This window comes from Rhineura floridana, chromosome 18 (assembly GCF_030035675.1).
Source record: "Rhineura floridana isolate rRhiFlo1 chromosome 18, rRhiFlo1.hap2, whole genome shotgun sequence".
NCBI lineage: Eukaryota > Metazoa > Chordata > Lepidosauria > Squamata > Rhineuridae > Rhineura > Rhineura floridana.
Genome location: NC_084497.1, coordinates 5,648,044 through 5,675,412, shown reverse-complemented (window position 1 = coordinate 5,675,412; position 27,369 = coordinate 5,648,044). Strand labels below are relative to the sequence as shown.

General features: G+C 49.8%; 1 protein-coding gene across 1 annotated transcript; it reads left to right on the top strand.

The window, feature by feature from the left end:
• Positions 1 to 220: 220 nt before the first annotated feature.
• On the top strand, positions 221 to 27,308 carry NR2F6 (nuclear receptor subfamily 2 group F member 6). Its single transcript, XM_061601896.1, has 4 exons — positions 221 to 1,164; positions 13,599 to 13,693; positions 18,160 to 18,684; positions 21,923 to 27,308. The coding sequence occupies exons 1-4, from the start codon at positions 893 to 895 to the stop codon at positions 22,195 to 22,197; spliced, it is 1,167 nt and encodes a 388-aa protein (XP_061457880.1). The 5' UTR covers positions 221 to 892; the 3' UTR covers positions 22,198 to 27,308.
• Positions 27,309 to 27,369: the final 61 nt, after the last annotated feature.

The window sequence follows — 27,369 nt, the reverse complement described above, 5'->3', positions numbered from 1 at the left end:
GGGGCTGCACCTCCTCGGAGTCCTCGCCGCGGCCTGAACTTTGCGCCCTGCGCTCTCCTCCTCCTCCTGCTCCTCCCTCCTCTCCAGCTGCGCCCCCCCCGCCGAGAGATCGACGCCCCCCTCCTTGCCGAAGAGGAGCCCCCGCACCTTTCCGCGGCGCCCCCCTTCCCGTGCGCGCCATGCCCGGAGCCCGGAGCGCCTCGCCGGAGCGCCCCGCCGCCCGGCCCGCGCCCCCTCCCCGCCCGGCCCCCCACCTGGCGTCCCGCCGCTGAAAGAACTTGCCGGAGTTGTTTCTCTCTCCCCCCCTAGGCTTGTTGGGGGGGGGAGAGTTTCTTTTCCAGAACTGCCTCCCCTTTTCCTTTCCCAAACAAAAGTCTTGGAGGACTCCAGACGTCCCCCCCTGTATCTCCTAGAACTTTGGGAAGGGTGTCATTTGGGGTCCTTGTTCCTCTCCTTGAGCCTCTCCCCCATTTTTGCCAAGAAGACCCCCCCTCTTTCAACCCCCCCTCAGCTCTTCATGATGATCCTTTAGCAGCCTGGAGTGATTCAACTTTCACTCCTTTTGGGGGGAGGGACGGGGGCCCTTTCCACCTTCAGCCCCCTAACCCGGTCCCTCTGTGCTTGGCTGGTGAATCAACCATTAACTCCTTCCCCGCCCCCCCCCCCGTCGCCTTCACTTCGCCTTCCCTCCCTCCGAAATTTCGCCTTTATTATTATTATTTTTTGCAGCGATTCAGGGGGACGGGAACCAGAAGAGGAGTAAATCGTCAATAGTCATCATTGATCATCATCTTGCTGTTGCCTGCCTTGTCTGGAGGGAGTGCGCCAGCAGCCCGCCTCTGGCCAGAGCCGTGCGATCGCCCCTCCTGCCACACACACAGCCTGGGGCGCTATGGCCATGGTGACTGGGGGTTGGGGGGACCCTAACGGAGAGGCCAACGGGGTGGAGAAAGGGTACCCCCGTCACTCGGAAGACGATTCTGCCTCCCCCCAAGGGGGCACCAGCGACCAGGAGCCGGGGGACGAAGACAAACCGGGCATCCAAGTGGACTGTGTGGTCTGCGGGGACAAGTCCAGCGGGAAGCACTACGGGGTCTTCACCTGCGAAGGCTGCAAGAGTTTTTTCAAGCGCAGCATCCGGAGAAACCTCAGCTACACCTGCAGGTATGGCTGACTGTTATTATTGGAGGGAGGAGAATGGGGGCACTTGGGCATCACATCATCTCTCCCACTGCCTCCACTCTGGTTCTCCTTTTTCCACAGCAGAGGTGCCTGGCCTTCCCCGAAAAACCGGGAAGTGGGGTGCCCGTGTGAGGTGTGAGCGAGAAAGGGGGTACAGGATCTGTGTGCGTGTGTGAGAAAGGGGTGCCTGCCTGTGTTTTCCCCCTATGCACCTTCCCTGGGCCTGCCAGCTGCCTTCCCAGCTGTGGCGTTGCCTTAAAATCGTGACCGCGGCATTTCCCGGAAGACGGGCCTTTTGGGGAGGGCTTTGAGTGTCTGGCTGGCTGCCCCAAGATCGGGGCTCCTTGTGGGGTCCCAGGAGGGTGCAGGCCCACCCCACCACCTCCCAAGCACAGCTGTGCGATCGTAAAGGCTTTGAGTTGGAGTTGGGGATGTTTTGTGACATTTTTAGGAAAGTGCTCTTTGGATTCCGGTTGGTGTAGTCCCAGCAGGGGCGGGAGTTAGGAAGCCCCCCTTTTCTCACCCCCCTTTTCTCACCTGTTCTCTGGCATTGCCAGCTATCACAACTAGGTATGCTAATCTGAACGGGGGGGGGAGTTAGACTCCCCTCTTCACCCACACACCAAATTCTTTGGGGGGGGGAAATTATGTGGATGAACGCTGTTCCTGTGCCCAAAGGTCATCTCTGTGTTGTATTTTTATGTTATGGATTTATTAACTGGATATGTCGCCATTCCTCCATGGAGCTCTGGGTGACGTACACAGGTCACTCCTCCCTGTTTTACTCGCACAACAACCCTGCAAAGTAGGTTAGCCCGAGAGAGAGAGTGGTTGGCCGGTGGCTGTGTGGATTTGAACCCTGATCTCCCAGGCTCTTGTCTGACCCTCTTAACAGCTATACCATGCTATTAAATGACTTTTATGGCTTCGCTATGTGAGCTGTGTAGGGACGTTGACCTTCCCCTCTGGCATGCAGCCAGGCTCGCTCGCTTGAGATACCTGAAGCTGGGTGGTGCTTTTCTGTGAAAATGTGGAGCTGCTTCCTTGTTTGTGACATGTTGCCATCCCGGGCAAGTTATCCTTGGGGTGTCCCCCTCAATTATACCCCTGTGTCCTTGGCACCCCTAAATATATCCTTGCTCCGTGTGATTGTGGCCTCGCTGGCACTTCTCAAATTTTAAGCGGGTGGGTGGTTCACATTCGTGGAGCCCTTTGTGTATTTAGCAAAGGAGGCCCCCTTTTTAAAAAACAGGGTCTTTTTAAGGGAAAAAGTAGGTTTTTGACAATAATTTGTGCGTAGCGCAGATCAAAACATGAGTCTTGTACATGTGTGTTATTTTTTGTGATGATTTGCATGCAACAGAACTTCTGGGAAGCTGGAGTGTCTTGGAAAACTGGCTTTTTCAGGGACATTCAGGAATAGGGACACAGGATGCTGCCTTTTGCTGAATCAAGCCCAATGGTCCATCTAGGGCAGCATTGCCTGCACTGACTGGGTGCATTTCCAGCCTTCCCCGGAGATGCCATTGGAGATCAAACCTGGAACTTTCTGTGTGCAAAGGAGATGTTGTCCCACTGAGATAGAGTTTCCCCCTTAAATATCAAATAAGTTTCCAGTCCTCTTGGTTCATAAACCACTCTGCCACGAAGCTACAGCCCTTCCCCGTGTCTTAATTCAAATTCGACGGCTTTTTCCGGGCCGGAGGGAGAGAGGCAGTCAGCACACCAGAGGATTGTAGCTGCTGTTAGTTCAAACTCTCAAGCAGACCCACTCAAATGAATGGGCATGACTCCCTTAGGCCCCTTCATTTTCAGTGGGTCTCTCCCTGCGTGCGATTCCCAGCAACTGGCGTTCCGGAGCATGCTTCCTCCGACAGGGGAGGTAGAAAATAGTCATTGTGGTTAGTAGCCACTGACAGCCATGTGCTTGCCCAATGCCCTTTTAGAGTCTTCCAAGATGGGGGCCATCGCGACCACTTGTAGGAGCGGATTCCTTAGCTAGCATTTCATTATTCCATTTATGTCCCAAGGAGCTCGGAGTGGCAGCCGTGGCTCTCCCCCTCTCCATTTCATCCCCCCAACAACCCTGCGAGGTAGGTTAGGCTGAGAGACAGTTGGCTGGCCCCCAAGGTCACCCAGCAAGCTTCCTAGCTGAGTGGGGATTCAAACCTGCCTCTGCTGCCAGGTCCTAGTCCTAGACACCCTAACCATTGCGCAACACTGCCTGGGTGTGGGCGTCTGAGCCCAAGGCTGGAGCTCTCTGTTTGCGCAGCTCTTCCGCTTTTGGAGATATATTGCCTTTCTTTCGTTGTGAATTAGAAGGGTTGCTATGACTGGCGGAGAAGCTTCGAAAGAAGGATCACTTGGTGCAGCTCTCAAACTAGACCCAGTAGCCTGTGAGTCAGGCCCCTGGGTCCATCTATCTCAGGGTCGCCCACACTGACTGGCAGAGGCTCTCCAGGGTTTCAGGTGGGGGACATGCCCAACCCTATCTAGCGATGCCAGGGACCTTCTGTGCCCGGTGCACTGCCTCTACGACTGAACTAGGCTTCTTCCCATAAAAGATGAAGCAAGATCCTAGTCCTCACGATTCTGAATAAAGGTTCTGATTTCAATAGGAATCTAGGAAGCTGCCTTATATACCAAGTTAGACCCTTGGTCTGTCTCGTTCAGTATTGTCTACGCCGACCAGTCGCTGCTCTCCAGGGTTTGAGGCCGGGTAGGGAGGGGACATTTTCAGCCCTGCGTGGCGACACCGGGGATTGAGCTGGGTCCTTCTTTAGGCACAGCAGGGGCTCTGCCACTGAGCTATGCCTTGCCCCCATCCATTGCGCTTGTCATTTTGCGGGAATCCCACAATTTCTGGAGGGATTTGATGCTGCCACTTCATAACACCGTTGGCATTTTTCCTGTCCTCAAGCAGGGCTGTTGCCTCGGAGTGGGAAAATATTTCCTTCGTTGCAAGGCTCCCCGAGCCAACCAAAGCTTTCGAAGAGGCCCTCCGAACCATCCAGGCCGCCTTTGCCAGCCTGGTGCCCTCCAGATGGACAACTCCCCTCGGTCCTCAACCAGCCCGGCACAGCACCGGAGCCGCAGTCCATGGCATCCTGAGCACAAGGGCTGCACGGAACCAAGCTGTGCACCAAGAAGCCAGGCTGGATCTGCGAGCAACCGCAGACCGGGCACCTGATCCTTTCGGGGAGGGGTGAGGGCCAGATGCGGCCCTCCAAATGTCTCGCCCGTGGCACGCTCCCCTAGGCCACATCCCCTCTCCCCAGGCCACGCCCCTCACTGGCTCCGCCTTGCCCTCCGGTGTTTATGCCTGGCTGGGATGTGTCCGTCCTTGAGCCCTGATAAAGACTCTTGTTTCTCTGGATGGAGAACGGAGAGAGGAACGTGTAGAAACTCGTCTGTTGCACAAAGGGGAAAGAAATACCATTGCTCCTGCTGTTGTCCTGTGGAGCCACCCACTGCTAGGAAGCGGCCCCCGCAGGGTTGCCCACAAGGGAATGCGGCCCTTGGGCAGAAAAAGATTCCCCACCCTGGCTTTAAAGAGAGGGCAGCCCCTTCCAAAGCTGTGCACCGCTCTGTCAGGCCAGCGAACTGACGGGTCTGGATTGAGTCTCGGCTTATTGGCCTTAATTTTGTGGCTGTGAAGCACGTGACGTACATTTCACAGCTCTGCTATCTCAAGGGCATCCCAAGATGGCAGATGCTTATTTCCAGTCCCCGTGTGGAGGGCTGATTCCCAAGCTTGGTATTGTGGCCAAGAGATTGAGCTACAAATGGCAGAGTTTGGAGGTCCCCTCTGTCCCAAACTCACTCAGGGTAGGCAAACCCTTTGCCCCCAGGCTTGGATGTGGTGATGATGATGATAATAATAATAATGGTATTGGCCTCACTTGCAGGGGGGTTGTTGCAAGGATTTCGGAGAAAGCACTGAGAAAGTGTTTGGTAGTAAGCACTTGTATAAATACTATTTATGTATTCCTAGCTGTGCTCTCCAAGAATCCTTGTGATCAGGTTGATAGTGAGAACTCGGGGACAAGATCGCGAAGGGACCATCATGTCATCCCCTTTGCGACACCCCTGCGAGGTAGTCAAGCCAGGGCTGCGAGCCCTCTATTTGCGGGAAACCCTGCTTTCGTTTAATTAGAAACAAATGGCAAAACAAGCATTCAAGTTCTAAGCCCTTAAGGAAGCTGAGGGTTGAAAAGAGGGGATGGGGGGGTGAGGATGGCTGTCTGTGAAAAGCAGGAACAATCGGGCAAAAGAACGGGATGTTTGCAAGGCGTGTCTTATTCCGTGTGGGTTTATTTGGTGCTGAATCACCTGGATATACAATCACAGAGCCGGAATGGGAGAGATTTAGGTTTGAACTGTTGCGTCCATCTCATTAAAATTTGGCGAGTTTATCATGGGAGTTTCCACATCCAGACTTGGGGAGCTTTCTTTTGTTTTTTTGGAGTCATCCACGTAAAAATAGAAAACCTACAGGGTATGTTTATGTCTGCATTTCCTCCGTTCAGCTAAAGAGGCTCTTGGAGCAGCTTTCAAAAATCAGTGTCTTGTTGATCCCTCAGGCTTACAGTCTGAAAATGAGACGACACGCAAGGAAAAAGGGAGGAGGAGGGACAAGCAAGTTAAGCGCAACCCCTTAATAGCTTAGTAAAGAGCATTAACTCCTAACCAGTGTTAGTGGCAGCCCTGAGTGCCTTGCCCTTGACAAAGCATTGTTCCCCGCCCTCCCACGCCGAGAAGCACTTCCCCCTCAGATCAGACCCATAATGGGCTTTTCTACAATCAGCCTTTCCTCCAAAAAGAGATAAGAAAAATAGGTAAGATTCTAGTACTCATGGTTCTGAATAAAAAACATAGAAAGCTGCCTTATTCTGAGTCAGACCACTGGTCCATCCTGCACAGTATTGTCTACACTGGCTGGCAGTGGCTCTCCAGGGTTTCAGACAGGGATCTGTCCCAGCCTTTGTTGGAGACGCCGGCAGTTTGAACCTTCAACATTCAAAGCAGGTGCTGTATAGTATTTCCCCTAAAAAGCAATAGCCTGTATCCAGTTAAGTTTTATTCAGAGTAGAAACAGACCTACGTTAGCCATGCTTATTCATTTCACTGGTTCTACTCTGAGTAGCGCTAACACTGGTTACAAACCAAAGTAAGATTCCAGTCCTCATGGTTCTGGATAAATAAGAACATAGGAAACTGCCTTATTTTGAGTCATATACTGTTAGTCCGTCTAGCTCAGTATTGCCTACACTGACTGGCAGTGGCTCTCCAGGGCTTCAGACATTCCAGGGGTCTTGTCCAGCCTACCTGGAGATGCCACTGGGGTTGAACCGGGGACCGTCTGCATGCGAAGAAGCTCCTGTATCCCTGAGCTGCAGACCTTCCCCATGCATCCTTCTCTATGTACGTCTACGTTTTCATTTTCTCAGTTTAAGCATATTCTTAACCAGGGAGACAATTCGGGTGCCCTTTGTGCGACAAAACCTTTTCCCAAACAGAGATTCTTGGCGGACTCCTTGTTTTTTGACCCAACGTGCACGTGTCCTGTTGGTGTTCGGGTGAGCTGTTGCTCTTTGTGGTCGGCGTAACTGAGCCCAGAATTTAAAAGGGAGAATATTTTTAAAAGGGGGTGGGTGGCCTTGTTGCTTTGTTTTCTCCCCAAGGGCGCTTTTCATGCTTTTGTCTCGCGCAGCTGGAATGCGTCGCGTTAAGGATTTGACCACCCAAAGCAGGCCTGATGTGCCTATTTAAAACGCATTCGGCTTGGAGACGGGCCCTCTCTCGTGGCAAATAATTGGGCCCCCTAATGGCATAATTAGTGGAATCAACACCGTGGCTGAAGCTCCCCGTCCCATGACCTTCCTTTGGAATGGAAGCATTTCCACGTCAGAGAAAATCGCATGGATATTGGGACTGAGGGTCCCGTTGAAAAGTGCTCAGATTTCCTTTCTGGAATGCACTTTGGATGGAAATGGAGATTCTTTTAGGTTTCAGCCGACGAAACCAGAGAGGAATTCTTCCTGCCTCTTAATTTCCCCCTCTGGATTGTGGCAGAAGCGTTTTCCGAAGGGAGCCCATCTTTTTGTCTTGAAGGGATACCAGCAGCACATTTTGTTTTACGGGTGTGGTGGGAGGGCAAATTTTGGCAGTTTTTAGCGCCTGAGTGAGCCTATATTGCTGCCTAACAGAATGAAACTGATGTGTCCTTTGGACAATTTGCCGTGAGCTACCGTAGAGTCTCCCAAGCTGTGGGCTGCAAAAACTGCACAAGTGGGTCTTGTGCTTTTATGAGTAAACCCAAAAAGATTGCTGCTTTTAACCCCTGCCTGGTACGACGAATACATCTGGCAAATTTTTGTTTTTTTGGCGTGTTGTACTGCTGCGTTGGCCCTTGTAACCGGCTTTTTAAATGCTTGGGGACAGCTCGGATCCAGTGACGGTTTGCCACGAGTTGTTGTTTCGAGTGGCTGTTGCCTCTGATGCGCATCATTGGAGAAAGTGATGGGAAGGGCCATAGCTCAGTGGCCGAACTGCCAGTCAGTGTAAACAATATTGAGCTAGAGGGAACATTTCTCTGACTCCGTCTAAGGCAGCTTCCTATGTAATGGACTCTCAAAACAACTTCCTGTACGAGCAGGTTGTGACAAGGTGTCACGGGATCTACCGCCAGAGTTAGAGTTAATGGTTTAGCAGAGGGTGGCTTGAGCATTGCTTACTCCAAATTTGCCTCCCGTCTTTCTGCTGAAGGGGCAGAAGTCTTGAGTCAGACCCTTCCAACTTGACCGATGAGTTTCTACATTGCAGTCCTGTCTGTTGTCTACAAAGTCAATAAACTTAGACCAAATTCTCATTGTTATTAAATTTATATCCCGCCTAGGAATGGATCCGTCAGTTTTGGTGCAATGGTAAACCACTTCTGAATACCACTTACCATGAAAAGCCTATTCATAGGGTCGCCATAAGTCAGAATCGACTTGAAGGCAGCCCATTTCCATTTTTCAGCAGGCAACAGTACTTATAACTACCCAGGTGGCAAAATTTGCTCTTGCTGTGGGAAAACTAAGAGCTAGACACAAAAAAATCCTTGTGGGGTGAGTGGGTTGTGTCTTAGCACCTTTATGGCTGTAATACTTATCCACTAAGTTATGGGGTGGGTCAGTGTATCTTTCACGCGGGAGAAGAAATTTTATTTGAAAGTTAGTGCTGTTGTCCCTTTACTGTATGCTGTTAAACTGTGTCTGTTGAAATATGACTTGTATTTTAATTTTTTCCCCTTTTACATGCGATGGATTGTGGTAGCCTATGGCTTTGAGCAATAAAGATTCATTTCATTTCATGTTGTTTCGGAAAGGGAGGATTTGATCAATTTGGCTTTAGATGCAAACTGAAATGAATTTTTCAACCCAGCCCTAATTCCGCCCTTCCTTCCAAAGGGAGCAACAAACAAATGATAAAACACACTAAAACGTTTAAAAACAAATCTTGAAAACAAATCATCTTCAAAAAGATCTCCAAAACAATTACAATGCAGAAGCAGTTGCTGGTTTCGTGTCAGTTGCCTGAACGGTATTCGAGATCGTCAAGAGCTGTTTTATGCTCGCCAGCTGTTCTTATACACTTTCTGGTGCCGAGTTCAAGGTTCACCGTTTTTAAAAAATAAATATATAAATAAAAACCCAGAGAAGGGGTGGGAACCTGTGAGAGGCCTGCTTAAGGCGTGTGCTGTTGGGTTTGATCAACATATCCTGCTTGCCTGCCTGCGCAAAGGATTCTGGAGAATGTAGTTTGGGAAGGGTACCGGGCATTCGCCTTTGAGCTTTGCAGAGCAAGGTCCCAGGCTCTGCCTCTTCTGTTTTGCAGACTTTGGACTCGGCTGTTTACATTGCCCCCCTCTGCCGGCTCTGGACCCATGTGCGTATGCGCACACTCTTCCCCCCCACATATGCACATTCAGTTAAAAGGGGAAGGGTCGTACCTCTGAACCAGAGCACTTGCTTTGCATGCAGGAGGTCCCCGGTTCAATCCCTGGCAGATGGGACTGGGAGAGACTCCCTGCCTGAAACCTAGGAGAGCCGCTGCCAGGCAGTGCAGACAATACTGAGCTAGATGGACGCAGTAGAAGGCAATTTCCTGTTTGGTCTCAGGCTTTGGTCTGAAGGCACATGAGGCCACCGCCTTGCTGAAACTAAGCAGGTTTGGGCTGGTCGGTGCGTGGATGGGAGACCGCCTGGCAATCACCTGTATGCTGCTGTGGATTCCGTGATGGAAGAAAGGTGGCATAGAAATGTAGGGCAATAGAATAAAAAAGGAATATTCAAAGTGGCCCTAAAGGGCGATGTCAGGGGGCTTGGGAGAATGCCAGGTTTGTAGAAGTAACCCCCCCCAAAAAAATCTGTTTTAGAAAATGGTTAACGGGGGGGGAAATGTAAAGGTACTGCCTTCCAGTCGATCCTGACTCATGGGTTTCCATGGTAAGCGGCATTCACAGGGGGTTTCCTATTGTCTCCCTCTGAGGCTGAGAGGCAGTGACTGGCCCAAGGTCACCCGGTGAGCTTTGTAGCTGTGTTGGGATTTGAACACGGATCTCCCAGGTCGTAGTCCAATGCTCTAACCACTACGCCACACTGTCTCTCTCTCTCTTAATGGGGAAGGAACCCAAATATCCCAGTGAGGAGTGGGCGTGTTCAGTGGCTGCAGAATGCTGACTATTGCAGGGGGCAGGCAGGAGAGGGGAGAGTGGTAAACTCAAATCAGACTTCAGCGTTGCGGTCACAGATGCAAAACTTGAGTGGGAAGCGAAATGGAATGGGGTATCGTAGAAGAGGCACTAGCCGGCTGGCCATCGCCACTCCATACTGCGACGTTTTGTTGGCGGTTCCGCCCACTTGTAATTGTGTAAACCTTTATAATGCCTCTTCTTCTCCCCCCCAGAAACTGTCCTTCCCACCCACCAAAACAATGGATCCTTTGGGGTGGCCCTTTGGTGCTTGATTTCCAGCTCTCTGCCTAAGAGCTTGCAGGACAGTGGGACTGTTCGTTTGCATGGGGTCCAGGGAGAGTGGGGCTACCTGGAGATAGACTTGAGCATCCCGTTAAGAAAGGGGGATCAATTCCCCCCCCCATTGCATCAACTGTAATAGGAGCGGACTCAACAACAAAAAAGGACTTTCTCAAGAGTGTGGATTGCTGGGCTGTGTTGCCTCCGGGCGCGGCAAAGGTCTTTTTGGAGCGGGCATGCGGTTGGTCTAGTTTAGGTGCATTCAAGGCTTGCAGGGAGAAGGGCTGTTGTTTTTGTAGGGCAACACAGCCAGACACCCTTGGTTAGAGAATTACTTGCCCTACAGGCCCACAGCCTTCAAAGCTGATGACCGCTGGGCTTCAAAACGTTCCACTTTTAATAGCTATGTGGAAGAGGGCGTTGTGGCAGGTCGGGGAACCCATGTTCACTTGGCCTCTCTGAGCTTCTTCGTAAGCTGGGTGCATGCATCCTTGGGGGGGGAGGAAAGCATGATTTTCTGCCCAGTGGTCCTGTGTTGCTGTTTTGCAAATTTGCGCAGACGTCGCTTCTCCTATCACGGCCCCGCAAGCCCTCTGATCGTGCTGGGCGTGCAGCGCCAAAGGAGAGGGGCAACCGGCGCATAAATGTTCCCGAATATTGTCTCATCTTCTTGAGATGAGACAGGCTGCGGCGTGGCACTGATTGTGCCGGTGGAAGCGTTGTTTGCCAGGGTGCTTGGCTGCTCCAAAACGACTGAGATCTCTGTTGCATGTGGAAGATTACATGTTCAGTCCCTGGTGATTCCACGTTAGGTTGGGAAAGGGCCCTTTTCTGACTGAATCTGGGGAGCCGCTGCCCCCCAGTGTAGCTGGATTGTCACAGTGCTCTGAGTCTTTATGTAAGGGTACTTCCTGTGCTCCAATTTAAAGCAGCCCTTTATTCCCAATCATGAGGACTGGAATCTTGCCTTGTTTTTAAGGAAAGGGCGATATCTGACTGGGAGAGCATCTGCTTTGCAGGCAGGCAGGTTCTTAGGTTTCTACGGCCTGGGAGACCCAGGTTCGAATCCTCACACAGCTACGAAGCTCCCTGGGTGACCTTGGGCCAGTCACTGCCTCTCAGCCTCAGAGGGAGGCAATGGTAAACCTCCTCTGAATACCATGAAAACCCTGTTCACAGGGTCGCCATAAGTCAAGATCGACTTGAAGGCACTCCATTTCCATTTTTATTCAGAACCATGAAACTGCAGCCTTGCTTTATCTTGATGGGAAGGAGCATAGCTGAGAGGTACAGCAATTCCTTTGCACCGCAGAAGGACTCAATCTCTGACATCTCTAGGCCATGCTTAGAAAATATCACCAGCCTGAAACCCTGCTGAGCTGCTAACAGTCAGTGCAGACAGTCCTGAACTAAATCTGGCTCGATGTATGGCTCTGTCCTCTGAACGAAGTTGGCTCAGGCCTGCCGATAACCTTTCCCCCACTCCTCCTTGGTCTGAGGAAATTGCTGGAATTCCTTGCTCATGCGCCGTGGCTTTTGGCTGGGAGATCACCGGGACGCCAAAGGAGCGCAGCGGTGTTTGTTCGCGTATGTGTGCGTGCTTTGAGAAGCAACCTGTGTTGCGAGGGTTGTGATTCTTGTGAACCAAAGAAAAAGTTCCCAACCCTTTTCCCCCACGAACCGCGGGAAACTTGCCGAGGGTCCTGCGGGGCCGCTTGAGGGTCTTCCTGCCTGTTGTAGCCCTTGCAGTGCACTGTGTTCGATGCTGTGTGGTTTTTAATTTGTGTCTCTGTTGCACCTTTTCTTTCCGAGGTTGCGTTTCGGTTTACATTCTGCGGAATTCAAGTTGCAATTTGACAAAGCAGTAAAAGCAGAAAATAAGGATAAATAGAATTAAAAATCAATGTGAATATTTCACGTGGACATGCTGCAGATCAGCTTACGGACCGCTGGCGGTCCACGGAAGATAGGAGACTAAATGGATGGGGGGGGAAGGATAGAGATTTATAAAGTTGTGTGTGATGGGGGAGAAGTGGAAAGGCAGGAGGGAATGAGAGTGAACATGGAAAAGTAGGCTGCCTTATCCTTGGTCTTCCTAGCTCAGTATTGCCTACACTGACGGGCAGCAGCCTTACAGCGTTTCAGGTAGGAGACATTCCCAGCAGTCCCTGGAGAATTGAACCTGGGACCTTCTGCGTGCACTTAGCTGTGGCCCTTCCCCTCAAAATAAACTAAGATTCCAGTCCTCATGATTCTGGAGAAAAAGTTGATCTGAACAGGAACATATAGAAGTTGGCTTATACTGAATCAGGCCGTTGGCCTGTCTAGCTCAGTATTGTGTACACTGACTCGCAGCTGCTCTTCAGGATTTCAGGCAGGGTCTCTCCCAGCCCTACCTGGAGATGCCTTTGGGGACTGAACCTGAATGCAAAGCAGGTGCTCTGCCACTGAGCTCTGGTTCTTCCTGTAAAGATAAAAGTAAGATTCTAGTCCTCATGGTTCTGAATAAAGGGCTGATTTAAATAGGTACATAAGAAGCTTCCTCATACCAAGTTCCATCTAGCTCAGTGTTGGCTGCACTGGCTGGCAGCTGCTTTCCAGTGTCTCGAACAAGGGGGTCCTAATGGGAGGGACTGAACTGGGGAACATTTGCATGCAAAGCAAGTGCTGTATCCTTCCCTATCGTGTGAAGCACACTGTGAAATGGAATGCCTTTTTTTTTTTTTTACAAACAGTTGGAATGAAAACAACAGTAAAAGCATCTTCAATAAACAGCTGAATGGTTTTTTGGGGGAAAAATGCTTTCAAGGTGTGCTTGAAAGGGGAGATTCCCCCCCCCGCTATAGCATTATAGCTTGGGGGTGGCATGTTCAGCCAATCAAAATTACTAGTAGGAGATACAGGACAGAGAAAAGGGAGTTGTTACTCACACTGTACAGAATTAATTTATGGGGCGTGCTGCTCCTTGCCAAAAGTCCTGGGTTTTCAATCCTGCTCTCTGCAGGGCTGTGTGCAGGATTTAACCTCCTGAACATCAGCTGAGGAGCGGGGGAGTTTAATCCTGCAGGATCCTGGCGGGTTCAGCCAATGCAGAATTGGACACAGAATTATTACCCATTGGAGGGACATCACCTGATTGACAGCTGGGCGTGGGTTGAGAGAAATGGCCTCACAGAGCACATAGGCCCTCCTCCCATGGGCCAAGATTGGGCCACAGGCTGGAGGTTCCCCACTCCTGACACAGCGGAGCGTGGAGTCCTTTTGTGTCTGCATGCAATAGATCAGGTTTATCTTACTTTTGTGTTTCATGTGCACATTTCCTTTACATCTGCGGGACGTTTGCGCGATAAGCACAGAAGGCAGTTTGTTGATTTTTTTTTTTTTTAACTTTGCGCAGGTCGAACCGAGACTGCCAGATTGATCAGCACCACCGCAACCAATGCCAATACTGCCGTCTGAAGAAGTGCTTTCGTGTTGGGATGAGGAAAGAAGGTAACCCTGGCGGGGGGCGGTGAGGGTGTCTGGGTGCTCTTTGTCCGGAGAAAGAGGTTGCAAAAGGGACACCGCTGTTGTCTGCTAACGGTACAAACGTCCAAGTCTCTTGTAGGACTTTAAAGGCTGTTGTACGCAAGGTTAGAGGTCATCAGATGTGCAAAGAGTTCCCCTTAGATGGCAGAGAAAGAAAGGAACCAGGAAACTGCCGCATACCGAGTCAGACTAAAGGCTAGACTCCTCGCAGGGGCACCCAAAGTGGGCTGGTCAAAGCTGAGACACCAGACTAAGATGCATCCAAACCACCTCTGAATACCTCTTACTACGAAAACCCATGATTCACTAGCAAATACAATAATGCTGGGAAAAACAGAAGGGAGTAGAAAAAGAGGAAGGCCAAACAAGAGATGGACTGATTCCATCAAGGAAGCCACAGACCTGAACTTCCAAGATCTGAACAGGGTGGTTCATAACAGATGCTCTTGGAGGTCACTGATTCATGGGGTCACCATAAGTCGTAATCGACTTGAAGGCACATGTGAACAACAACAAAAACCCTATGAACAGAGTATCCAAAATGCAGCACGAGATAGTGCTGGAAGATGAGACCCCCAGGTCAGAAGGCACTCACCGAGCTACTGGGGAAGAACAACAGACAAGTACGAGTAGCACTGTGACCAATGACGCAGCTGGTCAAAGCCGAAAGGCAGCCCAGAGGCTGATGCGCACAGTTGCGAAAGGAGAGTCCGGAGTTGTACAAGACTGCTGATTCATAGGGTCGCCATAAGTCATAGTCGACTTGAAGGCACGTAACAACAAACAAACCCTGGATTCGGCTACCTTCTTTGCCACAGCAATTTCCTTGTGGCAGGGAGTTCCATGGTTCCGTTTCCCTCAAGCTAAGTACAGGCATTGGCTTTGGAGATAGCGGGGCTCTGCTTCCCCGTTTTAGGCTGAATTTGCTGAGCCAGAGACACTAGGAGAATCTACCTGTGTTTTAACGATTCCTCCTTTAAATCTGATCTCGTTACGCATGTTGCGGAGAGATGGCTGCCGAGTTAAAATGGCAAGAATTATTATGACGGTCCTAATGGTGTGGGCGGGATGAGTGAGGCTGTGCGTCAGGGATCCTGTGGAACTGGGCTCACAGCGGGATCCTGAACTAGGTAGACTTTTTGGGTGGCCTGATCCAGCCAGGAGCTTCTGAACCTCCATGTTCAGGGGCAGTGTACCTCTTGAGATGCTCAAGGAAGATATATCCATTGCCTCTGTGTAGTATAGTTTATTTATTTTATTCATTTATTGCATTTGTATACCGCCCCATAGCTGAAGCTCTCTGTTAGGAGGGATGCTGTCAGAGCAAGCAGGGGAAGCGGGTGGGGGGAGGCAGATCTTTAAACTGAGGACTAGAAGCTTGAGGCTGGTGGGGAGCGTGCCAAAGGTACCTGGCAGACAGCCGAGCGGAGTCAAAAGCCCTCATTTTGCAGAGAGCTCATTGCTTGTTTTGAAGGCTGTGGAGGGCCCGACGGGTGGCGGACGGACCGGTAAAACAGGTGGTGTTTGTTTGTAGAGCCCAGCCTTTTAGCTGGGGTGGGGAGAAGCGCCTGCAGGCTGGCAGGTCATGCGACTCAGCAGCAGTAAAGGTCACCGCTGGAGAACCAAGTCCCATCTCGAGGGAGAGTTTAGAATTATTTCCTAGACTTTTTGTGGGTTTTTTTGCAGCGTTCTCCTTGCAATTACAGGCCTTGCTGTTGTTGTCATTCTGTCTCGTGACCCCCCCCCAAAAAAAATATCTCTGCACGTGGAGGGTTTTTAGGGTCCCCCGAAAGCCCATCCTGAAACCTTGGGATGCATTGTGAGAACCTTTCACTGTCTTTGCTGGATAGCACGATGCTCAGCGGCAGAGCCACTGCTTTGCATGCAGAAGAACCTGGGTTCAACCCCCAGTGGCATCTCCAGGTCGGGCTGGGAGGGACCCCTGCCTGAAACCCTGGAGAGCTGCTGCTGCCGGTCAGTGTAGACAGTATTGGTCTAGAGCAGCCTTTCCCAACCAGTGTGCCTCCAGATGTTGTTGGACCACAACTCCCATCTTTCCTGACCATTGGCAATGCTGGCTGAGGCTGATGGGAGTTGTGGTCCAACAACATCTGGAGGCACACTGGTTGGGAAAGGCTGGTCTAGATGGACCAGCGGCCTGACTCGGTGTAAGGCAGGTTCTGTGTTCCTATTTAAAATAGCTGTTTATTCAGAACCATGAGGACTAGAATCTTGTTTAGCATAAGGGGGAAGGGCTGTAGCTTCGTGGTAAAGCATTCAGAAGGTCCCGGCCTCAGTCCCCACATCTCCAGATAGAGCCAGGAGAAAGCCCTGTGTGAGCTGTGTGTAGCCAATATTGAATTAGATGCGTGAATTGGTCTGACGTGCTCGGAGGCAACTTCCTAAGTTCCTGTGATAGGAGTTGGGAGTCCAGCAACATCCAGAGGGCCACAGGTTGCCTTACAGCCATTGCTAAGCCATCCCTTCCTCCGTGAATTTTCCAAGGAGTCCCACAAGTTACCACCACATTTTTGGGGGCATTGGGGAATTCTGATTTTTCAGATCCTCCTCAGGGGCAGCCTTCCTCCACATCCTGGGGACAATCAGACAATGGTGGAAGGCGGTTGGAAAAAGGATAGCTGAGTTAGGAGGACCCACTTTGGCCTGACCCAGGAGGGATGTTCCAATTAAAAGTCGATCGAAGTAATTGTTGATTACAAGACAAATTCAAGGTGAAGGAGATGTCTCTCAGTAGCAAGTAGAGTCTCCACATTCAATAGCAGTCCACCTCCAAATACGAGCTATTCTGTCAGGCTAAGGGAGAGGGAGGGAGATGGGAGCTGCAGAACTTTTCCAAAGGTTCAGCAACTTTTTTGCCCCCTATTATTGTTATTGTTATTATTTAAATTTATATCCTCTCAGAAGGAGCCCAGGGCAAGCAAAAAAAACACTAAAAGCACTCTGAAACATCTCAAAAACAAAGCATTTTAAAAAACATAATAAAACTATAAAATTATCTGGTTTAAAAAAAAAAATCCCCATCGTCCTCAACATTTTTCAATTCCAGCTGGTCATTGCAAGACGTCTGTGTCTAAAAAAATAGCCCCTGAGCTTGCTTTTTTCCTCATCCCTCACAATCCTTTCTTCCTTTTGTGTTGTGTCTTGTCAGTGAGAGGGCAAGGTATCAATGGTATTTCTAAGCTGCACTGGAAGCCACTCTTTTTTTCTTCCTTTAATGCTGGAGACAAGCAAACAAGAAGATCTAGATCCACAGACCTTTGACTTGGCTCTTACGTCTGAGTTTGCTTTGGGATCAATGAAACTTGCTTTGCATAATTTGCCCAGGCTGCTTTATCTTTTATTTTCCTTTTCTTGTTAACCAGATTCAGAAGTATTTGCAGTGCTGAACAGAGCAGGGCTTCAGGATCATGAAAAGGGAATTTGTCTATTTCTAGTCAGTGTCAATTTCACATGTCCTTATGCAAAACTCCAGTTCTTTCCCTTCTCAGTATAAACCTCCAATTGATTTATTTTGAAAAAGTCCGTAAGAAAAATTACATATGTAGAAAGGCCTTTCCCCGCCAATTTCAATGTATGCATTTCTAAATGGATTTTTTTTACATGTTTTGGTGCTTCTTCATTGTTGAGCTGAGAACCACAGAGCAAAATTCAGAGAAGCAGGAAATCTGAAGGATAACTATGTTCTGATCTGGGGGTTGCATCTAGAGATGGGAAGGCCTGGGGGAAAAACCCGTAAACATTCATTTAAAAACCCTGTGTCCCCCCCCCCCCAAAAAAAATTCTAGTTTTTTTCTGGGGGGAAAATTGCATCTGAGTTAAGTCTTATGCTTTAAGTGGTCATGGGTTCTCCCAAAGAATCCTGGGAACTGTAGTTTGTGAAGGGTGCTGAGAGAGGTTAGCTTAGATCCTGATTTCCCTCCCAGAGTGGTTTAGCAATCATTAGGACCATAAGAACAGCCTGCTGGATCAGGTCAGTGGCCGATCTAGTCCAGCATCCTGTTCGCACAACCAGACGCCCTGTCGGGAAGCACACAAGCAGGACCAGGGTGCAAGAGCAACTCTCTCCTCCGGCGGCTTCCAGCAAAAGTGGTTTTCAGGCGCGTACTGCCTCTGACTATGGTGGCAGAGCCCAGCCATCATGGCTAGTAGCCATTGATAAAAGTTGTCTAATATTCTTTTAAAACCATCCAAGCTGGCGGCCGTCGCTGCCAATCAATCCTTCTTCCCTGGGAACTCTGGGAATTGTAGCTTTTCCTGACACTTCCTTTTCCCCCCTATCTATCCTATTGTTACCCGATGGTCTCTCGTTGAGTTACAATGGCCTGGAGGTCCATTTGCTTAAAAATTGTGTGCCGAGAGAAAATTGGCAACCACTAATCGTAATAACCCTGCTTTGCTTGTGTTTCCAGCTGTCCAGAGAGGCCGGATCCCTCCGACTCATTCCAGCGCCAGCCCGAACACCATGCCCAGCGGGGAATACTACAATGGGCAGCCCGTCTCGGAACTGATCTCTCAGCTGCTGCGGGCTGAGCCGTACCCCACCGCTCGCTTCAGCTCCCAATACGCCCAGCAAGGGAGCGTGATGGGGATCGATAACATTTGCGAGTTGGCAGCCCGCCTCCTGTTCAGCACGGTGGAGTGGGCCCGGAACATCCCTTTTTTCCCTGACCTGCCCGTCTCGGATCAGGTGGCCTTGCTGCGCCTGAGCTGGAGCGAGCTTTTTGTCCTCAATGCCGCCCAGTCTGCACTGCCCCTCCACATGGCTCCGTTGTTGGCGGCTGCCGGCTTCCACGCCGCCCCCATGTCGGCCGACCGCGTGGTCTCCTTCATGGACCAGATCCGCATTTTCCAGGACCAAGTGGAGAAGCTCAACCGGCTGCAGGTGGACTCAGCGGAGTACAGCTGCCTCAAAGCTATCGCCCTCTTCACGCCCGGTGAGTCTGTTTCTTAGGGGATCGTGCAAAGGGAGGGTTGCTCTTAGGGGATTGTAGAGTCAGGAGGCTAAGCCGGCCTACAAACCCACCGATTCGGCAGTCTCTCAGCCTTCCAAGCGAGCGGCATTGTGCCACAAACTGAGCCAAACCAGAAGCGGCTTTTTGTAAGTGAGCCAAGCTGCAGTTTGTTAGTTCGTTTTTATTGAAGAATGATTCCTCTGGCACACTTTCCCCTGGATTCTGAGGTTCTGCGTTATCCGAAGTTTTGGCTAAATGATAAGGCCTGAATCTGTGGTTCTTTTCTGGATTTTTTTTTAACTTCTGGAATTTGCATGCATGAAAAAAATAATAATTCAGTGCAGAGGTTTTTGTGGGGTGTTTTTGCTTATCTTTGCTATGTGTGCAAATCTGTTATCAATGTACCAAAATCCTCTCTCTCTCTCTCTCTCTCTCTCTCTCTCTGTCTGTCTCTCTCTCTGTCTGTCTGTCTCTCTCTCTCTCTGCATTTGCTGGAAGATGAAAGAAATGGACCAGTGATGGCTTCACTGGGGGGTCCAATCACACACACACACACCTTTTTTGGGCTTTGATTTGGATTTTATTATTGACAGTTTCTTTTTCTTTCTGATGTTGAAATCTGCCTTTAAGGCTTGGTAGCAACTGCAGAGAGAATAGCCAAACAGTATAAATGTTTTAAACCAGTGGCTAAAATTTCCATCTGGCCTTACAATCCAGTAAAACCAAAGCAGTGCTCAGGTAAGGTTGAGAATCTGAATGTTCTAGAACAGTTCTAGAGGAAGGTTCTGGAGAAGCCCCTATCCCCGGCTAGCACCTGCTAACCTGTGCCAAGCAACGGTCTTAAAAGTTTTGGACTGGCCCTTCGCCTCCTTAAGAAAAATAAACTAACCTATAGGGTCCGCAGTTACAAAGCAGAGCTATGGTATGATCTGTCCGCAGTGCAAAGAACTGCTTCAGCCCTGCTGTGGTTCCTGAAATGGCTTTGCAGCAGGAGTTCTCTTTTGCAGCCTGCGGAACTCACTGCCTCAGGACGGGACGGATGTCCAGTTAGTTCATCAAGAACTGAGGTGCAGGGAGGGTGTCGTTTTGAACAGACAAAGGAGGTATTCGCCAAATATAAGAGTACAACTTTAAGCTAGAACAGACAATTATAAATTATACAAACATCTGTTTTTAACTTTACATAGAATAAAACGAACGGTATAAATAAATGTAAAGAAATGCACTGCTTTATCCCACGTATAGGCTGCTGCCAATTAACGATAAGCGCTCCTAAAACATTACATTTCCTTACATTTATATATACTGTTGTTTTGAACAGGCCAGGGGTAGAACTCTGTGGTTAGCACCACCACCCTATCCCCGCCAACCGGGTGAGTTGGGAAAAACATTTTTTAACATTTTAAAATAGATTTTCCAGCAGTATCACTCCCACAAGCACACACACACACACCCCAGTGTGTGGCTAATTCGAACCCTTTCATGTTACTGCAGCAGAGGTCATGACGAGTTTGCTCCTGCAAGTCAGCTCTTCCAAAGCTCATCTTTGGGACGGCTTTGAATAATCTGGGCACTTAGATGAAAGTTGCGGGTGGAGGAGCATTCCTCTGCTGGCCTCAGTGTCAGCTATTCTGATTTTCGGTACATGCGCTTTGCTTACCATTTCTTCTTTGGGTGCAGTGGCAGTCAGTGGCCAGGTAGGAAATTCAGAAGCTGTCTTATATTGAATCAGGCCCTTGGGATTGAACCTGAGACCTTCTGCACACAAAAGCAGGTGCTCCACCACTGGCCCTTCCTTTAAAAATAAAGTGAGATCCTAGTCCTCATGCTTCTCAACAAAAGGCTGGCAGCCGCTCTCTGTGGTTTCAGACAGGGGTTATTCTCAAGCCGATCTAACTTGGGAACTTTTGCATACAAAGCCATGTGCTCGATTGCTGAGTGAGGGACTCCCATTTCCTAAAAAGCTCAGAGGTAGGGCACTTGCTTGGCATGCAGAAGGTTTCAGGTTCTCCAGGTATGAATAAATTTATTTCGATCAAAGATCAGTATATAGGAACATGAGTAATTAAAATCATATTTCAGGGTCTCTGGGTAGGACTGCGAGAGACCCCTCAGCCAGCAATCCTAGAGAGTCACTGCCTGTTGGTGTAGGCAATGTGTGGCAAGACTGCTCACTGGGGCAGGGTATCGCCAACATGTCACCCTGCTGCTGCAGGAATTGCACTGGCTGCCCATTTGCTATCAGGCCAAGTTCAAGGTGCTGGTTTTGGTGTACAAAGTCCTATACAGCTTGGGACCAGGATGCCTGAACTATAGTCTTATCCCTTATATCCCCAGTCGATCACTGCGCTCTGCAGGTGAGGATCTCCTGCAGATACCATCTTATCAGGAGGTCCGTTCCGCACAACATAGGAAGCGGACCTTTAGTGTGGTGGCCCCGACCCTTTGCAATTCCCTCCCCTTAATTAGTAGACAGGCACCATCTCTGTTATCTTTTCAGCACCTACTGAAGCGCTTCCTCTTTCAACAAGCCTTTAAAGTAGAGACTTTATCCCAGTCTGCGTCTGTGCTGGAATTGCTTTATTTGGATGTTTTTAAACTTTTTTTTTTTAGAAGATGTTTTTGAAGATCCTTTGTTTTAATATGTTTTTAAATACATTTTTGTTTTAATATGTTTTTAAATACATTTTTGTTTTAATATGTTTTAAAGTCTTTTGTTTTTAAGATGTTTTACAGTGTTTTTGCTTGCTGCCCTGGGCTCCTTCTAGGAGGGAGGGCAGGAGATAAAACAAATAAATAAAACTGAGCTGGATGGACCATAGAATCATAGGATAGTAGAGTTGGAAGGAGCCTATAAGGCTATCAAGTCCAACCGCCTGCGCAATGCAGGAATCCAAATCAAAGGATTCTTGACAGATGGCTGTCCCACTGCCTCTTGAAGGCCTCCAGTGTCGGAGAGCCCACCACCTCTCTAGGTCATTGGTTCCATTGTCATATAGCTTTAACAGTTAGGAAGTTTTTCCTGATGTCCTGCAACTTGAGGCCATTATTCCGTGTCCTGCACTCCGGGACAATCAAGAAGAGAACCCGACCAATGGTCCGATTCCGGATAAGGCTTCTCCCTTTCAGCCTGCTGTGAGCATCTTGGGTGCAATCTGTTGTCTCTCTTGCTCACTCGCTCTGATCCCTGCTCTCGTTTCTCCCTGTACTGTCTTCCCAGACGCCTGCGGCCTCTCGGACCCCGCGCACGTGGAGAGCCTTCAGGAGAAAGCTCAGGTTGCTCTGACGGAGTACGTCCGTTCGCAGTACCCTTCCCAGCCGCAGCGATTCGGCAGACTCTTGCTCCGCCTCCCAGCCCTGCGGGCCGTCCCAGCATCCCTCATTTCTCAGCTCTTCTTCATGAGACTGGTTGGGAAGACGCCCATTGAGACCCTCATCAGAGACATGCTCCTTTCCGGCAGCACCTTTAACTGGCCTTACGGGACGGGGCAGTGAGGAGATGCAGAGCGCACGGGGGGGATGCACATATGTGTACGTGCGCCTGTATCCTGGACCGACCGCCCCGGCGATTCTCACGGCCGCTGTATCGACAGCCCAAATGTCCACGGCCTCCCCAGATCGAGGCTTTGAACTTCGTGCAATTTTTTTTATTTTGGGCGGTCCGCCCTTTGGGTAGGTGGGCTTCCTCTCTGCGGTAACGAGGGATGGCTGCCCCCCTCTGCCCCCAACAGAGACGGCTGCCCCCCCCCCGCCCCCAACAGAGACAAGAGGTGGGATGGGGTGCGATTTGGAAGGGTTTTTTTAATTTTTTGTTTTTTGTTCCTTTCCTCCTTCCATTGGCGGGGCAAAAAAAATAAGAAATGTTAATCTTCTTTGTTTCCTTCTGGTTTTAATTCCTGTCCCCGTGCCATGCTTCAAGTGAATGGTATGTGCCCCTGTGGCTTTGCGGAGGGCTTCTGCCGCCCCGCCCTCTACCACTGATTCTTTCTTTCAGATCAGAGAGTCTAGATAGATGATTTCTCTCCTTCTTCAACCCACCCAGCTTCCCATTTTGCCTCCCCCACCAACATTTCTCTAGATCAGGGGTTCCCAAACTGGGGCCCGCGAGCTTCATTTGGGGGGTCCGCGGCATCTCTGCATGAAACGTCCGTGTGGATTTTTAATTGCGTTTTCAGTGCTTCTTTTTTTCACCCTTGTATCTTGCTGTATTGCTGTTTTGAATTCCGCGGAGGGCAGCGCGTGCAAGAAATTAAAGAAGCGGCAAAAAAGCAATTGAAAATCGTACAGCGCATACCACCGTCGCTGGAACAGGCGGAGAAATCGTTAAAAGAGGTCCCCCTCGGCAGGCTTGGGAATGCCTGGCCTAGAGCATCTTCCCTGACTCGGGAAGATGTCCATCAGCCCCAGCCAGCATGACCAATGGTTAGGGGCGACGGGGATCAGAATCTTGGAGAATTTAGTCCCTGCTGCCAGCAAAAAAACTTGCTGGCAAGGCACGCTGTTTTGCAAGCTGTTTGTGTCTTGCTGCATGGAGATCTTCGGGGATACAGTCACAGAGAGAGGTCTTAAACTTTCTTGGGATGGGACAAGAACTGGAGCAAGGGGGGAGGCGTTAAAGCGCTTTCCAAGCTGCTGTCTAAACTCCCAGCCGTTCAGCTGGAAGCCAACACATGCCGCGGGATAAAGGAATTTCCTTTCCCTCAAACGGAGAGTGCCTGCAGGCCGCTTGTTCAGTCCCCAGCATCTCCCATTCAAAGGATCGTAGAAAGACCCAGGCCGTTGCTGCCTGGATGGTCTTGACTTGGTATTAGGCCGTTTCCCATCTTTTTAAATCCCTTCAGAAACACGGGGGGCTTGAATCTGGCTTCCCTTCCAGGCGAAGGAGCGTTGCCCCATGTGCACCCCAGCTTAAAAACATAGGAGGAGCCTCGTGCAAAAGAGCCTTAGCTCTCAGGGGTGCCTTGCATGCAGAAGGTCCCAGGTTGGAACCCCTGCGTCTCCAGGTAGGGCTGGAGAAAGGCTCCCTGGCCTAAAACCCTGGAGAGCCTCTGCCAGCCCGTGTAAGGCAACACCGAGCTGGATGAGTCAGCTGTTTAAATCAGCTCTGTATGTAGATCCATGAGGACTGGAAACATATGCTTCAGGGGTAGCTCAGGGGCAGCACGCAGAAGGACCCAGGTATAATCGGTGGTATCTCAAACAGGAGGGGCTGTGAACTGCCTCTTCCTGGGGCCTCTCTGCTGGGCTGGATGAACGGGTCGCTTCACGCGTAAGTGACTTGAACAACAACCTAGCAGAGGTGGATGCAGTTTGATTGCAGGTTCTCTTTCTCCACCCCCCCACCATCCCTCAAGGTTGAGGTCCACATTTCAACATATTCCCACCCCACCCCGGTTTCTCCCACCACCCCCCAGTTTGTGGAGATTCTATGCAAAATGGTTAACTGCATGCGATTTGAAATATACACATGAATTAAAAATTGTGCTCTTCCTCCTTTTGCTACGGGCTTCCAAGCGTTCTTGGCCTGTGGGTCGGTTTGACTGAAAACTCTGCTGCTATTTCTTCAGGCTTTTTGCTTCCCTGTTCGGTTTGCAAATCTCCATGTCTGGTCTGTTGTGCGTTTGTGCAGTCCTCATAAGGACCCTGCGATGCAAGTCGCCATTCAACCCATTTTACGGATGGGGGAAAGCTGAGGCCAGCAGGCTGACTTTGCCTAAAGCCCCAGCCCCCTCTGTATAAGTCTGTGGGAGTGATGGGACTCAAACTCAGGTCTCCCAGATCCAAAGTACTGGTTGTAATCTATGCAAACTCCTCCCCCCCAAAAAAATCTGCATCAAGGAAATTCAGATTCTGCGCTCGGAATAAAATTACACTTTATAAAAAAAAAAAGTTTAAAAAATCGAATGCTGCTTTTTATTTTAATCCGGTTGTACGATGTGGGTTCCTGGCTTGTTGCACACGGAGAAATTAGGTTTGCCACTGGTTTCTTGAGATAGATGGGATGTAAATAAATCTAGCCTCTCTCCTTTTCATAAGAGCCCTGCCAGACCAGAAATGAGCTGGGTTACTAATCTAATGTGGCATCTGAGCTGCAGGGGCCAATCAGAGCCTCCTGAGAAGGCCATGAAGCAAGGCACCTGGGCAACAGCTGTTTCCCACAGCTTCGGGTATTTGGAGGTAGACTGCTGCTCAGCCTGGGGGCTCCATTCAACTACCTTGGGTAAGACCTTTTTGCTACACCGATCCTCCTCTTTGGATTTTTCCAATCCTCTTTAAAATCCATGTATGCTTTTAATAGGAACGGCCATAGTTCAGTGCCGGAAGTTCCCAAGTTCAATTCCCAGCATCTCCACCTGCGGTTACCAGCAAGGCGCTGGTATTCAGTGTGGTCAGTCATGGGCCAATGAATCTGACTCCGGATAAGACATCTTCCTGTGTTTTTGTTTGAACCAACCCTTTATTCAGAGCCATGAGGACTAGAATCTTACTTTCTCTTCAGGGAAAAGTCCCTTGGTAGAGCAATTGTGTTGTAGGCAGAAGGCCGCAGGTTCAGTCCTTGGGGTCTCCAGGTAGGCTGGGGAAGATGCCCTGTCTAAAAAACTGGAGAGCTGCTGCCGGTCAGTGTAGTCAAGGCTGAGCTAGACGGTCTGACTCTATATAAGGCAGCTTCCCGTGTTCTTGTTTAAGTCAACAGTTGATTCATAACCCCGAGGACTGGAATCTTGCTCTATTTTTAGTGAATGGACAATAGCTCCACAGTAGAGTGCTTATTTTGAATGCAAAAGGATAAACTTGCTTTTTTCCTAAAAAAAAGAAAGAAAGCTGGGAATCTGGGACCATGGTTCATTGGAGGGGTGCAATTGCACCCCATTCTCTCCCCCTGCCGCTGACACCCATGGACTCCTGCCCTAAAACCCTGGAGAGCCACTGCCAGTCAGTGTAGACAAGACTGAGCTAGATATATCTGACTCGGTATAAAGAAGTTCCCCCAGCCCTTTATTCAGGGACCATGGGGACTAGAATCTTACTTTTACTTTTTAGGGGAAGCACTGTAGTTTGATAGTGTTGCTTCAGCGGTAGAGCCCCGGGGTTCAATCTCCAGGCAAGGAAAATCCCAGCTGCTGCCAGTCAGTCCTGAGCGAGACAGATCAGTGTTTTGATTTGGTTACAAGACAGCTCTCTACATTCCCTCGATGAATGTGTTTTTGTCCTCTTTCTTTTGTCCTGTTCCCCATAAAGACTAGGAATCCGGAGGTCACCCCACTGAAAGCGATGGACAGTCAGTTCAGGGCAGATCAGAGGAAGTTGCCCTTCTTTGCACAGTGCTAAATTAAATTATGGAACTCTCTCTGCCCCCAAGATATGATGACAACAGTTGGCTTGGGTAAAACAAATCTCCGGCCTGTTGCTTCTGAGGGCTAGAGTCTCCAGATCAGGGGCAGTCTACCTCTGAATATGAGCCGGTGGGGAGAAGGTGCTTGCCGTTGTGGTGTGACGCATCTGGTTGTGAAAAGGATGTGAGACTGGGTGAACCCTTTACGACAGCCATACCCAACCTGGTGCCCTTTGGATGTTGCTGGACTCCACCTTGCATCAGCCCTAACCAGCGTGGCCTGGGAGGATGGGTGTTGGAGTCCAGCAATGCCCGGAAGGCCAGAAATTAACCACCTCTGTCCTGGATAATTGTGCTCGGGTTCAAGATCTTCCACAAATTCCTCTTTTTTATTTTGCTTTGCATTTGAAGTTCCTTCTTGCTCGTCCCTACAATCCGGCTGCATTGCGAGAAAGTCCTCTCTTGCTTAGAGATGTCCGATTGTCCAACCTGTGGCTCTCGTAACGCCTTCTCTTTACGCCGCATTAAAAAATTATGCACGATCTGTCGGAAGCTCTTGTGCTGAGAAAAGGTGCTCTCTTCTTAAGAGAGCTGAGGAGCGTGGCTCAGTGGTTAGAGCATCTGCTGCGCGTGAAGAAGGTCCCATCTTCAATCCCCAGACAGGGCTGGGAACGTCCCCTGACTGAAAACCCGGAGATCCATCGCTGCCAGTCAGTGTAGACGCTAAGAGGTGTGCCAATAGTATACAGGAGCTTCCTGTGTTGCTGAGATGTCCAACAGTCCTGTTTAGGGTGTAGGGTTACGTTTTTAAAATAAAATATGTGTGTGTGTATATATATATATATGCACAATCTTCCTGACGATAAGCACTTTGAGATCTCGTTGATTTCCATGGGAGTCTTCTGCACAGCTCTTAGTCAATGCCCAGCGAGAGTTTTGCTTCTCGGCGGCCGTGCCCAGCATTTGCAGAGTCCCGAGGCCAGCACTGAGATTGGCCCAGTGGTTATCGGCCCTGCCGAGCTGGCTTCCGTTCCTCAAACGCAAATCTTTCCACAGCCGGCTTTGTGGGTTTCTTTTTTTAATTTTCGTCGTTGTTTGGGGAAGCCAGGTTGGGATACGGCACATGAGGAGGGCCGACCGAAAATGACAAAAGGAGGAGAAGAATTGCCCGACGGGTTTGTAACTGAATTGATTTGTTGCGGAGTCTTGCCTTGTCTCGATTGATGCTCAACCAATGAAACAAATAAAGATTTGTTTTTCTTAGGAAAAAAAATAGTAGTTTGTGATTATTGGTGGCTGGGGGGCGGGGTAAGATGAGGGCAGTTTTATTTTAC

Bases quoted from the DNA above. Each gene is read 5' to 3' on its own strand.
- NR2F6 (XM_061601896.1), top strand. From the start codon at position 893: ATGGCCATGGTGACTGGGGGTTGGGGGGACCCTAACGGAGAGGCCAAC. The intron at 1,165-13,598 runs GTATGGCTGACT...AACTTTGCGCAG, and splicing joins AACCTCAGCTACACCTGCAG to GTCGAACCGAGACTGCCAGA. The intron at 13,694-18,159 runs GTAACCCTGGCG...TTGTGTTTCCAG, and splicing joins TGTTGGGATGAGGAAAGAAG to CTGTCCAGAGAGGCCGGATC.